The sequence below is a fragment of the Phaseolus vulgaris genome, chromosome 1, assembly GCF_000499845.2.
Source record: "Phaseolus vulgaris cultivar G19833 chromosome 1, P. vulgaris v2.0, whole genome shotgun sequence".
NCBI lineage: Eukaryota > Viridiplantae > Streptophyta > Magnoliopsida > Fabales > Fabaceae > Phaseolus > Phaseolus vulgaris.
The window spans coordinates 49,031,680-49,047,561 of record NC_023759.2 but is presented as its reverse complement, the minus strand read 5'-3'; the positions used below and the strand labels follow the sequence as shown (position 1 = coordinate 49,047,561).

General features: G+C 31.4%; 1 protein-coding gene across 1 annotated transcript; it reads right to left on the bottom strand.

The window, feature by feature from the left end:
* Positions 1-218: 218 nt before the first annotated feature.
* Positions 219-14,804, bottom strand: LOC137816111 (protein NRT1/ PTR FAMILY 5.7-like). The gene is made up of 8 exons (XM_068619204.1): positions 14,693-14,804; positions 14,159-14,376; positions 13,401-13,945; positions 12,422-13,162; positions 2,590-2,699; positions 1,975-2,192; positions 1,237-1,781; positions 219-1,092 (listed from the first exon to the last, which is right to left on the bottom strand). Exons 1-8 carry the CDS (start codon positions 14,802-14,804, stop codon positions 219-221), a joined length of 3,363 nt encoding a protein of 1,120 aa, XP_068475305.1.
* Positions 14,805-15,882: the final 1,078 nt, after the last annotated feature.

Here is a 15,882-nt window from a genome sequence, read left to right as displayed (position 1 = left end):
TTAATGAAATAACTTTGTTAAACTTTAAATCTAACACTGTAATCTCCTTTTTTTATATGAAAAAAAAATGAATTTTGACATAATGTATTTTCTAAATACGAATTGAGCACTAGTCCAAAATCAAGATAAATATATTTAAGAGAGTACCTTATTGTATAATCATATTTAGTTAAGTAAAAATTATAGCAAATCATGAGGAGCATCTCAGGTCGGTTTTATCATACCACTATCTCCACTCCATCATTCTTACAACCATCAGTTTCTATAACTGTCCTGTGCACAGTCTTATAAGTATACCTCTTTGCAAAAAACAGAAAGAGACACAAATTTAAAGCATTTATGATGGCCAACATCCAATAAAACCTATTTAGATGACTTGAATTGATATCCTTCCCAATCCAACTTTTGCCATTCTTCCCTGTGACATGGTCCACAATTATTATCAGAAAACTGCTTAAGAAGTATCCTGTTCCGATCACACTTAGATATAAACCCATTCCTAAGCTTCTCATTGTGTCTGGAACTTGATCATAAAAGTACTCTTGCAAACCAACTATAGAAAATGAATTCCCAAAGCCAAGGATTAAGTATTGAGGTATCAACCACAACACACTCATAGAATTGTGGTCGGTTTCCCATACTGAGAGGGCGTCATGTGTAGCCATTCTTAGTCTCTTCGCTTCTACTATGGCAGCAACAACCATGAGTATGACAAACAGTGCCATACCAATGCTGATCCTGGTAAGGATGTTGATGCCTCTTTCATTACCAGTGACTTTTCTTAGAATTGGAACGATAATCCTATCATATATTGGGACAATTATTAAGGTTCCAACCGCTGAAATAGAGGACATGGAAGCTGCTGGGATTTTGAAGTTGTCACTTATCCTTAAGTTCATAGCAGCTGCTTGTTTGACAAAGAGCGTTGTGCCTTGAGCCACACATACTCCAACTGTTAATGAAGTTAGCCATATGGGAACTAAATTTATAACAAGTTTTGTTTCTTCGACTCTTGTCACTGTTACTAATCTCCATGGATTATTCTTCTCCTCAATATGTCCCTCTTCAATTATTGCAGCCTTGTCAAGGAAACTATTTATAGAATTGATTTGCGTTAATTTCAACTAATGAATTTAATAGGCATATATTGTTATAATCTAACTAAATATTGTTTGATTGGATTAATTTATAAAATAATTATAATAAAAATCAGTAAAACTATTGTATATGATATACCTGAGTGTGCTAGTGAGTCTCAGAAACCTTCCTTTGGCCCTCTCTGACTCTGGGACCTCATTCAACAAAGCAGGATTTGAAGGACAAGACAAATTTCTTTTTCTTATTGCTGCAACTAAGACTTGTAAAATTGGTGTTAAAGGGTTTCCTTGTGTCCTTCTATACCTGTAAAATGATTTTCCCGCATAGAAAGTTATGATTGTGAGAGCCATAATAATAGTTATGATGAGACAAGCAACTCCCCAACTGACAAAGTCTTGAACATAAACAACCACGGTTGCACCAATCATCAACGCAAAGCACATTGCAAAGTTCCACCAGTTGAAAAAAGACATCTTCTTCTTCCTTTCTTCCAAGTGATCATCATCAAATTGATCAGCTCCAAAGCTTTCCAAGCATGGTTTGTATCCTCCAGTACCCAAGGAAATACAATAAAGAGAAAAGAAGAAAAGCACCTCATGAACCTTTCTTGGCTGTTGGCATATCCTAGTGTCGCAAGGCTTTATACTTGGGATGAATTGAGACATGGTCAACAAGCTTAATCCCTTATTCACACACCAATAAATGAGCTTTATTTTAACACAACACTGTATTGTGATATATAATTCTATAAACAAATTTGGAAAAAAGAAAAATAATTCCAGCACGTGTCAAATTTATCCAACAGGTGTAAAAGTATAAGTTAAGAAATATAATAAGATATGTTGTTTACATTGATTAGGGGGAAAGTAGATGTACCATGAGGTATACAAAGGAGGAAAGCAGGACCATATAAAATCGACCAGTGTATGCATCAGCAACAAATCCTCCAACCAGAGGCATTAGGGTTGTTGTTCCTGACCAGTAGTTTACATTCTTGGCTGCTGTTTTGAGGTCTTCATGCATCACTTTAGTCAGGTACGAGATGAGATTAGTGGCTATTCCAAAGTAACTTATTCTTTCGCTAAATTCAATTGCTGTTTCAAATTGAAGCAGAGTAACCAAGTTATGTTGTGATCGTAGAAGTCAAACACAAATATTGAACATTTTTATAGTAACTTGTTTTCGATTACCAAGAACCAATAAAAGAAGAAGAAACAAGAACCAATAAAAGAAGAAGAAAGTTCTCCTAAATTGTTTAGAGATGAGGGAAATTTTATTTTTCTCTATTTTTGTAATGTATCTGTACAGGAAGATAAATTTTCTGTTACAGTAACAGTGTATGCTAAACACTCTTTTTAGGACATGCTACTTTTTTATCACTAGTTGGAATACATTTTCTTAGTTCATGATGAAAATAAAGCAATAAAATGAACTACACATCAGAATTGAAATGATTATAGAAAATTAAGCTGATGTGAAGAAGCATCTTACTGAGGACAAAGAGGGCCGCTTTCCATGTACCAGTGGAAGCACGTAGAGGTACTCTGCCTTTATAGTCAACAGATGCATCATGCACCCGTTTCTCTTCACTTTTTTCAGTTCTACCTCCCTCTGTCTTCTCCATTTCTTGCTCCCTCTTTACAAATGGAAATTGAAAAGTAAAAGGGTCATAACAGATATGGAAGGTTATATAGACGAAGGTAGAAGAAGGTAACGCATATGGTTGGTTGTCTCATTAATTAGTTAGTACATTTAAATTCATGGCAGTCAAATGAACTGCTATTTAACAGGTTCTCCCTGCCTAATCATCCTGAACTGACTAATACACAGTCACGATAGTCACGATAAGCAAGTAAAGTAAAAATACGAATACAAAACAAATTTTCAGAATTGAGAAATTTATAATGTTTTTAGGGTTTAAACATGTGGAATACCTAATTTTGAAAGAGAAGCATATATATATATATACTGTAGAGCGAGTCAATGTGGTTGTTGTATGTAAATGACAGCAAAACAAGTGATTAGTTACTTTAATAATAATTTAACTTAAGTGAAATAAAACAAAATCCACATAAACTCAGTCCATACTTAATAATTTTAAATTACAGCATTATTAATGTCGCTATATCTATTCATTATGAATATTAAGAGTGGAAATTCTATTATGGAAAAGCATTATTCTACTTTTACTTACATTAATTAATCATATGATAGTCATTAAGTTCTTTCCATTAATAATCTCATGAAAAGCAATATTCCTATTGAGTTGTAATCTCATGAAAAGCAATATTAATGCTTGTGGTATTTTATTTTACTTTCAAACTTTTTTTGTTTTTATTGAGGGTAGGTGTGACCCTGTACGAGTTAGTTACATTTCTTTTCCTTGTTTAACTAGGCCTTGAATAAACATAAAATTATGTGTTACAATTAATTTAGTATTAGTTATTTTTTAACTCCAATTTTTAGTTGAGACCTTGTATTCTCATTATAGTGTTCAAATAAAAAATATTTTATGTTTTTCAATTGAATTTCTGTTATTTGATTTTGTCATTAATTTGTATATCATTTTTAAACCCTAATTATGTTTTTAAAAATTGATATCATTTTATTTTTTTAAAATTAAATACTAAAATAAAAAATAAGCATATTCTTTGATAATGATAATTAAAGTTCTAGAAATACAATGATACAAAACAATGTCTCGTCCAAATTTATGTTGTTAGCTTGAGTTGTAAAATTAAACGATCACATGAACTAGTAGTTGATAGTAGCAACTCAACTCAAAAACTCCTTAAAAATTGTGAAGTTACAGGGATTCTTGTTCTATATCGTCTTCCAAGGTAAGTACGTAGCATTTAAATAATTTGAAGTAATTGTAAATATAATACACTACTAAGCCCCTCAAGGACAAAAAAAAATTAGAACATTTGAATGTGATAGGATGGGCTTAAAGAGATCTAAAGGATGAAAAATAAAGTTCCTTGTGTTTTGAATTAAGGGAGTGAATTTCTGAGAATTAGAGAGAATGTGTGAGGATATGTGAGATTATTTAGATTGAGAAATGATATAGTCAATATGGGAGGATATGGGAGGATGGTTTATTGAGATTTGTGAGTGATATGATAGGTGAGAAGGGATTTAAAAATTATTTTAAAGATGTAACATATAAGTTTACAAATTTATCTTTGTTATTAAAAAATATTTGAATAATGAATTATGATTTATTTTTTTTGTATGTTTGAATTAATTAATTTTTTTTAATATATAATATCCATAATTACTTATGTTTTTCAATAAAAAATTAAAAAATATAATAGAAAATATTTTTGTGTTAAATTGAAAAAAATTTATTAAATATATTAAAAATTATAAAAATAATATTTATTGTTATATATATTTGTTATTTTATATAACTATATATGTACTATTGAGATTATAATATTATTTTAATATTTTTAATTATTTGTTATTATTAATAGTATAATTAAATATTTTTGAAATTGTTAAATAAATGTATGTAATATTTAATTTTGTATATTGTATATCATAATAAAATGCATGTACAAGGGTATTTGGGTAAAATGCAATAATTATATAAATCATCACAAATCTCTTCGTAAAAATTGAGAAACACTTTCACCTTCTTCTCCATCCACTCCCGCACTCTAGAGTAACATATCAAAATGTAACATCCTACTACTATTATTATTATTATTAAAATAAAAAATTACATTTAGCGATCAAAAGAAATTCGGTGGTTAAAACATAAACGTATTTGGCGATGGATTCGGTGGCAAAAATAAACAATTACATTTAGCGACCAAAAAAATCGGTGGCTAAAAAATAAACATTTTTAGTGGCTAATTCGATGGCAGAAAATAAGTAATAATATTTAACTACCGAAATAAAATCGGTGACTAAAACATAAACATTTTCGGTCCTCGCTAATATATTTTTCCCAATTTATTCAAAACAGTCACCACTTTAGTGACCAATGGTTTTGTCACTCTTATGTTCGGTCGCAAAGCTAACTAACATCATTAAGAATTTACTCGATCGTCATTTCGGTAGCAGATTTAACAATAATGGTGTGTTTAGATTGGAGAGGGGGTTTGAGGGAGAGGATTTGGAATAATTTGAAAGGAAAGTGAAGTTGTTTGGATTGGAGTATATTAGAGTAGATTTGTGAGAAAAGTTTATTGAAGTTTGTAATTGATGTGATTTTGTGAAAAGATTTTTTTTAATTTTTTGAAATGTATAACGTGTAAGTTTACAAATTTGATAAACAATAAATTTTTTAAAAATTATTAAAAAATTTATTATAAAATAATTTAAAAATACATATTAAAATTAAAATAATTTAAAATAAAAAATTAATATTAAATTAAATAAAAATGCATATTAATAATTAAAATTAATATTTTATTTATTATTTATTTTATTATAATATGAAAATTAATATTAATAATTAATAAAGAAATTATAATTGTTATATATATATATTAAAATATAGTTTACATACGTAATCATATATAATTTATTAATTTAAAAAAAAATGCAAATTCATCTTTCTATGCAAATCTTCCCATAGAAGAAGAGAAAGTTTTAAATCAAAAAGTTGTATCGTTTTTCGTGTTTTTTTTTCAATTTTCTTTACATTTTTTTATTCCTTATTTTTTCGTTCGGTGGGGTTGCAAATTACAATCACTTATAGTTGAATTCGGTAGCTAAATTGTTATTTTTTTTAGTGTCTCAAAACTCTTGAAACAAACAAAAGAAGTACCCTCGATCCTTTCTCATCATACTTAAATACCAACACAACATTAAAAATTGAAGGATGATCTTAAAATATTATTTACTTTATCTAAATTAGAATATTGAATACTAGGAAATATTATATGATATATGTAAGTTAGAATATTGAAGACGAGAGAAGTAAAAACTTAAAATTTGTGAATTCATTAGTGTCATTATATATTCTTTTTCAGAAAAAAAAAAGTTAATATAAAAATAGTAGATGAGACGTACTAAACCGTATATAACAAAACTAATAGAATTAAAACGAGTAACGTTGACATATTAAGTAATATAAGTTTAGTTATCAATCAAATATATTTTTATTTTATTTTAAAATTTTGTTTATATTAATTTTAATTAAAAAATATAATATTTTATTATTAAAAGGGGTTGTAAAGTGGAGGTGAGAGAAAAAAATAATTCAAATAAACTTTTTTCAATTCAAACTTGCTTACAAGGTGATGTAGAGTGTATGAATCCTGAATGGCGAGAATGCTTAAGCATGTATTTACAGTAAATGAAGATGAATATTCCTTGTCTGATGTGATGCTTTAATGTAGCGCGTACGTAATCGCACGTAATCGTAATGAAGAAAGAGAGGTTTTGATGAACCCTAATTATAGAGACAAATAAATATAAAAGAAACTTTTATTCACTTGTATATTAGAGAGTAAAATACATGGTGTATATATAAGAAAAAGATTAAGACCTAGCTGAACCAGAAAAAGGAAAGTTGGGTCAAACAAACAAAGCCCAATAATTTAAAATAGAAAATTAAATATATTAACACCCCTCAAGCTGGGAAGTAGATATTTGTCAGGCCCAGCTTGGATTTGAGAGTAGAGAATTGTGCGGAAGCAAGGGGCTTGGTGAATATGTCAGTAATGGGTAGTAGTTTGAGGAGACCAGAGTTAAGTTTTTCACGAACTAGGTTGCAATCAATTTCGATATGCTTGGTTCGTTCATGAAAAACTTGATTGGAAGGGGCAGATTTGTTGTCACAGTACAGGGTTGCAGGCTGGGAGAGAGGAAGATGTAAATCCTGAAGGAGGTAAGACAACCATTGTAACTCACATGTGGTGGTGGCAAGGGCTCTATATGAATTGGCTTAAATTGTGGACAGCGAAGGCGATGTCTGGTCGCGTGTTGGTTAAGTAAATTAGACGTCCAAGGAGTCTTCTGTATTGAGAAGTGGCATCAGCATCGAGAGGTGAGCCTTGGTCGGGAGAGAGACAGGAGGTGTGAGTCATAGGAGTGGCCACATGTGCAGAGTCAAGCATGCCAGTTTCTTGAAGGAGATCAAGAGTATACTTGCGTTGACTTAAATGAAGACCAATACTGTTGCGAGCAATTTCCAGTCCCAAAAAGTAAGTGAGATTACCTAAATTTTTTATCTTGAAGTGATGGTGAAGGGATGCAGTAATTGTATTGATTTCCTCCGTGTCATCACCAGTTAAGAGCAAGTCATCAACATAAACAAGAATAACAGTGAGTTTATCATTATTATATTTAAGAAAAAGAGAGTGATCAGCAACAGAAATAGAGTAATTATTTGATAAAAGAAAAGTAGAAAGTTTGGCATACCATTGGCGACCAGCTTGACAAAGGTCATACAAAGACCGTAGCTTGCAAACATGCTGGGGAGAAGGAAGAGAGAGGCCAGGTGTGGGGGTCATGTATATCTCTTCATGGAGATCACCATGAAGAAATGCATTATTGACATCAAGTTGTTTTAAAATCCAATTTTTGGTAGTGGCAATAGCAAGCAGAAGGTGGAGGGTAGTGAGTTTAGCAACAGGTGCAAAAGTGTCTAAGAAATCAAGTCCTTCAAGTTGGGTAAACCCTTTGGCAACAACTCTAGCTTTGTGGCGCTCAACAGTGCCATCAGAATGGGTTTTCCTGGTAATGTTAAAACCTCAAAGTTTTCTTTTACTAGAAAAGTCTGCACTTTTTGTAATCGTCTTGGTCACACTGTTGACACCTGTTATAAAAAGCATGGGTTCCCTCCTGGCTACAAATTCACCAATTGGACATCCCAAGCCAATAATATGATTACTACTAACACTTTTTCTGAGCTTTTTCCTAAAGAACAGGATGTAAAGGGGATTCAACTTACATCACAACAGTGTCAATTCCTTACCAACATTTTGCGTCAGCAAAACCTTGAGGATCCTGCCTCTCACACTCAAATTAATCAAGTCGGCAGCATCTCTACGGATGAAATCCCCAATACTGAGCATTCTTCAACAGGTAAGTTTCTCTCTTCACTATCTTCTATAAAAGAATCTTGGATTATTGATTCTGGTGTCACTGATCATGTTTGTCACAATTTGAACGTTTTTACTACTTATACTAAAATTAAACCTGTCTTAATTAGTCTTCCAAATGGCCAAACTGTTTATGCCACATATTCTGGTTTAATACGTTTTTCTGATCAGTTTTATTTGTCTGATGTGTTATACGTGCCTCATTTTCAATTAAACTTAATATCTGTTTCTAAACTCACACACCAACTTAAATGCACTTTAACTTTCACTTCAACCCACTGCATTATACAAGACAATCTCACTCAAGAGAGGATTGGTACAGTTAAAGCCACTGTTGGCTTGTATCTCTTGTCACTACCTTGCCTGCTTCTAGTCAATCTAAACCGCATTGTTTTGCTCCTTTTATTAATTGTAATATCATAGACAAAACACTATGGCATTATAGACTAGGACACCCTTCACATGAAAGATTACATGTCTTAAGCAAACAATACTCTTTTATTACTGTTGATACTCATCATGTATGTGACACTTGTAGTCGTGCAAAACAGAGAAAACTTCCTTTCACTTTAAGTAATACTGTTACCTCTGCTATTTTTGATCTTGTACACTTTGATATTTGGGGACCATGTTCCATAATTTCTATGCAAGGTTTTCGTTACTTCTTGACTATTGTTGATGATTACTCGCGTTATACTTGGGTTATTCTGTTGCATAACAAATCTGAAGTGCGTCAGCACATCATTAACTTCACTGTTTTCGTTCAAAATCATTTCAAAACTAATATCAAAACGATTCGTACTGACAATGGTGTTGAGTTTGCTATGTCAAATTTTTATGCTTCAAAGGGAATTATACATCAAAAATCTTGTGTTGAAACACCACAACAAAATGACATTGTAGAACGTAAACATCAACACATACTAAATGTAACCCGGGCTTTACTTTTTCAAGCAAATCTTCCTCCTATTTTTTGGGAATTTGCTGTAAATCATGTTGTTTTCTTAATAAATGTTATTCCTACTCCATTACTTGATAACATCACTCCTCATGAAAAGTTGTTTGGAAAACCATATGACATTTCATTTCTAAAAGTGTTTGGTTGTCTTTGTTATGCTAGTACCATTACTGCACATAGGAAAAAATTAGATGATAGATCTATCAAATGTATTTTTCTTGGTTTCCCGCAAAATACAAAAGGTTATATTATCTTAAATTTAAAGTTTCATAGCATAGAGATATCAAGACATGTAATCTTTCATGAAAACCACTTTCCATATAAATTGGACAGTGGCTTGCCTAAGGATCCTAACACTTTATCTCTCCCTATTTCTAATGCATATAATTCTGCTTTTGATTTTTTTTTTTCTGATACTGCACCTCCTGTCGAGCCATGTGCCTCTACTCCTACACCCAATACTGTTCCTCCACCAGCCTCATTATCCTATGATCTTCCAACAAATAGTGTCTCTGCTCCTGCATCCAACATTGCACCTCCATCAGAATTATCACCGCCTGCACCTCCAGGAAAGAAAAAGGAAAGTTGGGTCAAACAAACAAAGCCCAATAATTTAAAATAGGAAATTAAATATATTAACAGCATGTTGTACAATGTTATACTCCTCCATTTTCTATGTTCGACCACCTCAGAAGTATGATGTGTTTTTTTTATTAGTAATAAAATAATATATACATATTAACGATTTAAGATATTTTTCCATTTTTTTAAGCCGACCATCTGAAAGAGCATGATGTGTTCTTTTAGTAACAAAACAATATATATATATGAACCTCTTATATACAATAAAAATGAGCATGTTTATTCAAATGTTTTACTTGGAATTTGGTTTGTATTATGAAATACTTTATCTATTTCTATTAAAAAACTAAGAGTAATATGTATAACTTGGAACAATCTGAAATTCAATAAATATAAGGGAAACAACATATTACACAGTATTTGATTATGAAGAAAATATAAAAATAAAAAATACATTTGAGTCACTTACATGCATCAACTTTTGCCATTTTTTTCCGTCAGATATGGTGCACAATATTTATTAGAAAACTACTCAAGAAGAATCCCACTCCAATCCCACTAAGATATAGAGCCATTCTTGAGCTTTTCATTGAGCCAGGAACATGATAGAAATACTCTTGCAAACCAGTTGGATAAAATGAATTTCCAATACCAAGAATGGAGTATTGGGGGTATCAACCACATCACATTCATAGTATCAGGCTTAGTTCCCCTCTTGTTTTCATGTTCAACCATTCTTAGTCATATCGTCATATATCATATATGTACTATTATAAAAACAATCTATTGTTTTATAAAAGAACAGATTTATTTTGTAAAGGAAATTGATTTTGCAAAATAAAATTTTAAAAAAAATATATATCTCCCTTCGAAAGGATCGATTATGTTTCTCTTTAAAAAATTATTTTCTTTCTATACTTCCACTAATATAAGTTAAGATTTAATATGTGGTAGGTGATTATTTTTGTTCAATATAATACTATATGAATTATAGTTTACTGGTAAAATAAAATCATCGATTTTAAACTTAGATTAAGATAGGTTATAAAAAGAATAGGTTACAAAACTAATTTTGATGTTAAAGTAAGATTTCGTATCTTCAATTAAATTAATTATATCATATAAAAAATTAATAATTATTTCTTTGTATAAAAGTTAAACCAGGAACTCGCATTTATTAATTTATTATTATCGATAAAAAATTAATAATTAATTTTAGTAATTAATTTTGACCAAATCATCCATAAAATATTCAGTCACATTATTCGAAAAATATTCAACCACGTCACTAGTATTGTCCACCGTTGACACAAAAATAATTAAAATGAATAATATAATAAAAGGATTTTCAAAATAGTAATTAATCAGGGTAAACCAATCAAATCATGAAGAAGAAAAAAAGGGCATCCAGAGGTGAAAGGGTTGCTTCCTTAATTTTCTGCCATCACACCTAAGAAGACCAAAATTGAGTAATAGAAACTCACATATTTCCGTTCATAACAGAAAATTAAGGTTTACGTAGTTTTATGGGTTTAACTATTTTGAAAAAGTTTGTGTCAATGTGAGCTAGGCTTTTAAAAAAAAGAATAAAAGTGAAATGGAATTTTTGAGAAGAGAGAGATTTTTTTTCAAAAAAGTTATTTACTAAAAGGTGAGACTTATGATTATACAATTACTCAAATAAAAATTAAAATCTGGTGGGTGAATAAAATAAAAGAGGGGTGAAAGATAGCAAAAGTGCTGGACCAGCTGAATGGGCCCAGGCTTATTTGGGAAAGGTGGTGCAGCTGTTAATATGAGAGTACCAAATAGTAGAACTGCTGAGCCAGCAGAATGGACCCGGGTTTACTTGGTAAAAGTGTTGCAGATATTAAATGTTAGGTACAAATAGTGAAATTGCTAGGCCAGCAGAATGGTCCGAGGCTTGTTTGGTATGAGTTGACTATAGTAAAAACGTGGTGGAAGTCTTGGGGGTGGGAATATCAACAAGGGGGTCCACAGATCAATTGATGAATGTTGGAAACATAAAAAAATCGTGGGCCCTATTTTTGGCTCCCTCTCATGACCGTGGACCCCACAGCACATGAGTGCAAATTTTCTACTATGTATACGTCTGTTTCCACCTCCATAAAATCTTGATATTCCAAATATATCAAGATTTTTTTTACTTGTATTTCTTTTTTTTACTAAAACTCTTAAGAAACTAGTTAGAACATTCTGAAACCAAATTATACTATACATCTTTCATATTTAATAAAAAATCAATAATATTAAATCAATTCTTATAAGAACATATAAGAAATTAAGATTTGTGTTAATGAAAACATTGTCCACTGCATAACTTTGTTAAACTTTAAATCTAACAGTGTAATCTCCCTTTTTATATGAAAAAAAAATGAATTTTGACAATGCATTTTCTAACTAAAATGAAAGTAAATTTTTTTCTGTAGTCATGTGTCATTGCTTAGATAACAATACTTAAATAATATGCGAGAATTTGAGCACTAATCCAATATTCAATAAATATTATTAAGAAATACATATTACATATTCTTATTTGATTACGCAGAAGACATAGTAAGTCATGATGAGGACTATCTCGGTTGATCTTTATGATGACAGTATCTCCACTCCATCACGGTTAGAACCATCAATTTCCTCAGCATCTCTATGCACAGTCTTATAAGTATGCATTTTTGCCAAGAAGAGAAAGAGACACAAATTTAAAGCATTTATGATGGTTAACAACCAATAAAACTTATCCAGATGGCTTGAATTTATGTCCTTTCCAATCCAACTTTTGCCTTTTTTCCCAGTGACATGGTCCACGATTATTATAAAAAAGTTGCTTAAGAAGTACCCTGCTCCAATCACACTAAGATACAACCCCATTCCTAAGCTTTTCATTGAGTGAGGAACTTGATCATAGAAGTACTCTTGCAAACCAACTATACAAAATGAATCTCCTACGCCAAGGATTAAGTATTGGGGTATCAACCACAACACGCTCATAGAATTGTTGTCGGTTTCCATTCTTAGTCTCTTCGTTTCTACTAAGGCAGCAACAATCATGAGTATGACATATAGTGCCATACCAATGCTGATCCTCGTAAGGATGTCAATGCCTCTTTCATTACCAGTAATTTTTCTCATAAGTGGAACAATAATCCTATCATATATTGGGACAATTATTAAGATACCAACCGCTGAAAGAGAGGACATGGAAGCGGCTGGGATTTTGAAGTTGTCACTTATCTTTAAGTTCATTGCAGCTGCTTGTTTAACGAAGAGTGTTGTGCCTTGAGCTATACATACTCCAACAGTTAATGAAGTTAGCCATATGGGAACTAAATTTATAATGAGTTTTGTTTCTTCGACTCTTGTCACTGTTGCTAGTCTCCACGGATTGTTCTTCTCCTCAACATGTTCCTCATCAATTATTGCAGCCTTGTCAAGGAAACTATTCATTGAATTGATTTGTGTTAATTTCCACTAATGAATTTAGTAGGCATATATTATTTGTGTAAAAGTTTTTATTCTTTAATTGGATAAATTTTTAAGATAATTATTATAAAAATATCTATATCGTAATTTGTCATTGGATTATATGTACATGGTATTTACACAATCTATGCCTCTAAATTCTAACAATGAAAAATATTAATTATCAATCTGACAGGTCTTTGTGTGGTAAATACCTGAGCGTGCTAGTGAGTCTCAAAAGCCTGTCTTTGGACCTCTCTGACTGTGGGACCTCATACAACAAAGCAGGATTTGAAGGACAAGACAAATTTCTTTTCCTTACTGCTGCAATTAAAACTTGTAAAATTTGGGATAAAGGGTTTCTTCCTGTCCTTCTGTACCTATAAAATGGTCTTCCCACAAAGAAAGCTATGATAGTAAGAGCCATAAGAAAAGTTATGATGAGAAAAGCAACTCCCCAACTGACAAAGTCTTGAACATAAACAATCATTGTTGCACTAAGCACCAACGCGAAGCACAATACAAAGTTCCACCAATTGAAGAAAGACATTTTCTTCTTTCTTTCTTCCAAGTGACCATCATCAAATTGGTCAGCTCCAAAGCTTTCCAAGCATGGTTTGTATCCTCCAGTACCCAAGGAAATACAATAAAGGGAAAAAAAGAAAAACACTTCATGAACTTTTCGTGGTTGTTTGCATATCCCAGTGTCACAAGGCTTTATACTTGGGATGAATTGAGACATGGTCAAGAGGCTTAGTCCCTAGTTGACACACCATGAAATGAGCTTTAGTTTTACGACAACACAAAATACACCAGACTATCAGTGCTTGTAGTCATACATAATTATATAAACAAATTTGAAAAAAAGAAAAAATACAATTTCAGCACATGGGAAATTTATTGAACAATGAATGAGGTGTATAAGTATTATAAGATAAGTTGTTCACATTGATTAGGGGAAAAGTAGATTTACCATTAGGTATACAAAGGAGGAAAGCAGGATCATATAAAATCTACCAGTATAGGTGTCAGCTATAAATCCCCCAACCAGAGGCATCAGGGTTGTTGTTCCTGACCAATAGTTTACATTCTTGGTTGCTGTTTCGAGGTCTTCATGCATCACTTTAGTCAGGTACGAGATAAGATTACTTGCTATTCCAAAATAGCTTATTCTTTCACAAAATTCAATTGCTGCTCCAAATTGAAATATCAAGTTATGATGTGATCATATAAGTCAAACACACAAAAATTTTATAGTAACTTCTTCTCCATTACTAAGAACCTATAAAAGAAGAATAAAGTTCTCCTAAAATTGTTCAGAGATGACGAGAAACTAAGGAAATCTTATTTTATTTTTCTCTAATTTTAGTATGCATGTGTACACGAACATAAGTTGGAATAGTGTATGTTAACACTTACTCTCTTTTTTTCACTAGCATTTTCTTCTTATTTCATGATGAAAATAAAGCTACAAAACAATGACTATACATGTGAGCAAGCATCTTACCGAGGACAAAGAGGGCGGCTTTCCATACACCAGTGGAAGCACGAAGAGGTAGTCTACCTCTGTAGTCAACAGATGCATCATGCACATTTCTCTCAGTAACTGTATTCTCCATTTCTTCTTAGTCTTTACAAATAAAAATTGCTAAGTAAAATAGGCCTATTTATTTATACTGCAGAAAGTAGAAGTTAAGAAGTAAGGCAGTCTAATCATCCTAACGAACTGTAGTTCTCTACACGGCTCTAGGACTTCACAATACATTCTGTTACAAACTCTCCAATTTGTAAAAATTTAAAATTTTATTTCACTTTCAAGTAAAAAAATGCAAAACAACTTTCCCAAATTAAAACTTTGTAACGTTTATTGGTGTAAGCTGGTTCTGACCGTAAAACTCGTGAGACTATGGTGATAGCCACAACACCCAGACAAGTTCTGGATTATTGTTTCTTTTGTCAGCTTTTTTATAACAATGATATACTCTTGACAGTTTCTGTTGATATACTCTTGACAGCTTCTGCTGATAGACTAGATTAATACTTCCTCAATAGTGCTCTGATGAAAAATGGCAAAAACTAAAGGCTGGCAACGACATTATGACCATTCAAATGTAATGGGACGCATATAAATTTTTTAATTTTTTTTATGTACATAATTATTTTACTATTTTATTTTTATATAAATATTTTATTGTATTATTGTATTAAAGGTATTCCGTCATTTTGTATTTTTTTTTCTAAACGGTTTGGTAATGTGGAGGGAAAATTTTGAATTAAAAGAGATGATTATGAATTAAAGAGATTGCTTAATGCTATTTTATAGAGAGCTAAGCGGCGTCTATGTATAACAATGTATGCATGTAACCATGCATGAGAGTACTACATCTTATGGTTTACAGCTACTTAAACTTATGGTTAGATTATATAGGATTAGGGGCTTATGGATTGGACTTTTCAACATCCAATCTAATCCAATAAAATAGATTGGATTTAAAATTTATATCCATTTTAACTAGATCAAATTATTTGTATTTTTTTTAAAATCATTTAAAATAGATTAAATTCACTTTATTAATTAGATTAAATTTATTTTGATATGGGTCTTGACCGTCAGCTCAAAATGGATCCGGGTCCACTCGACTCGATATGGACTTCGACCCACTCGGCTCGACATGGAATCTAGCCGACTCAGCTCAA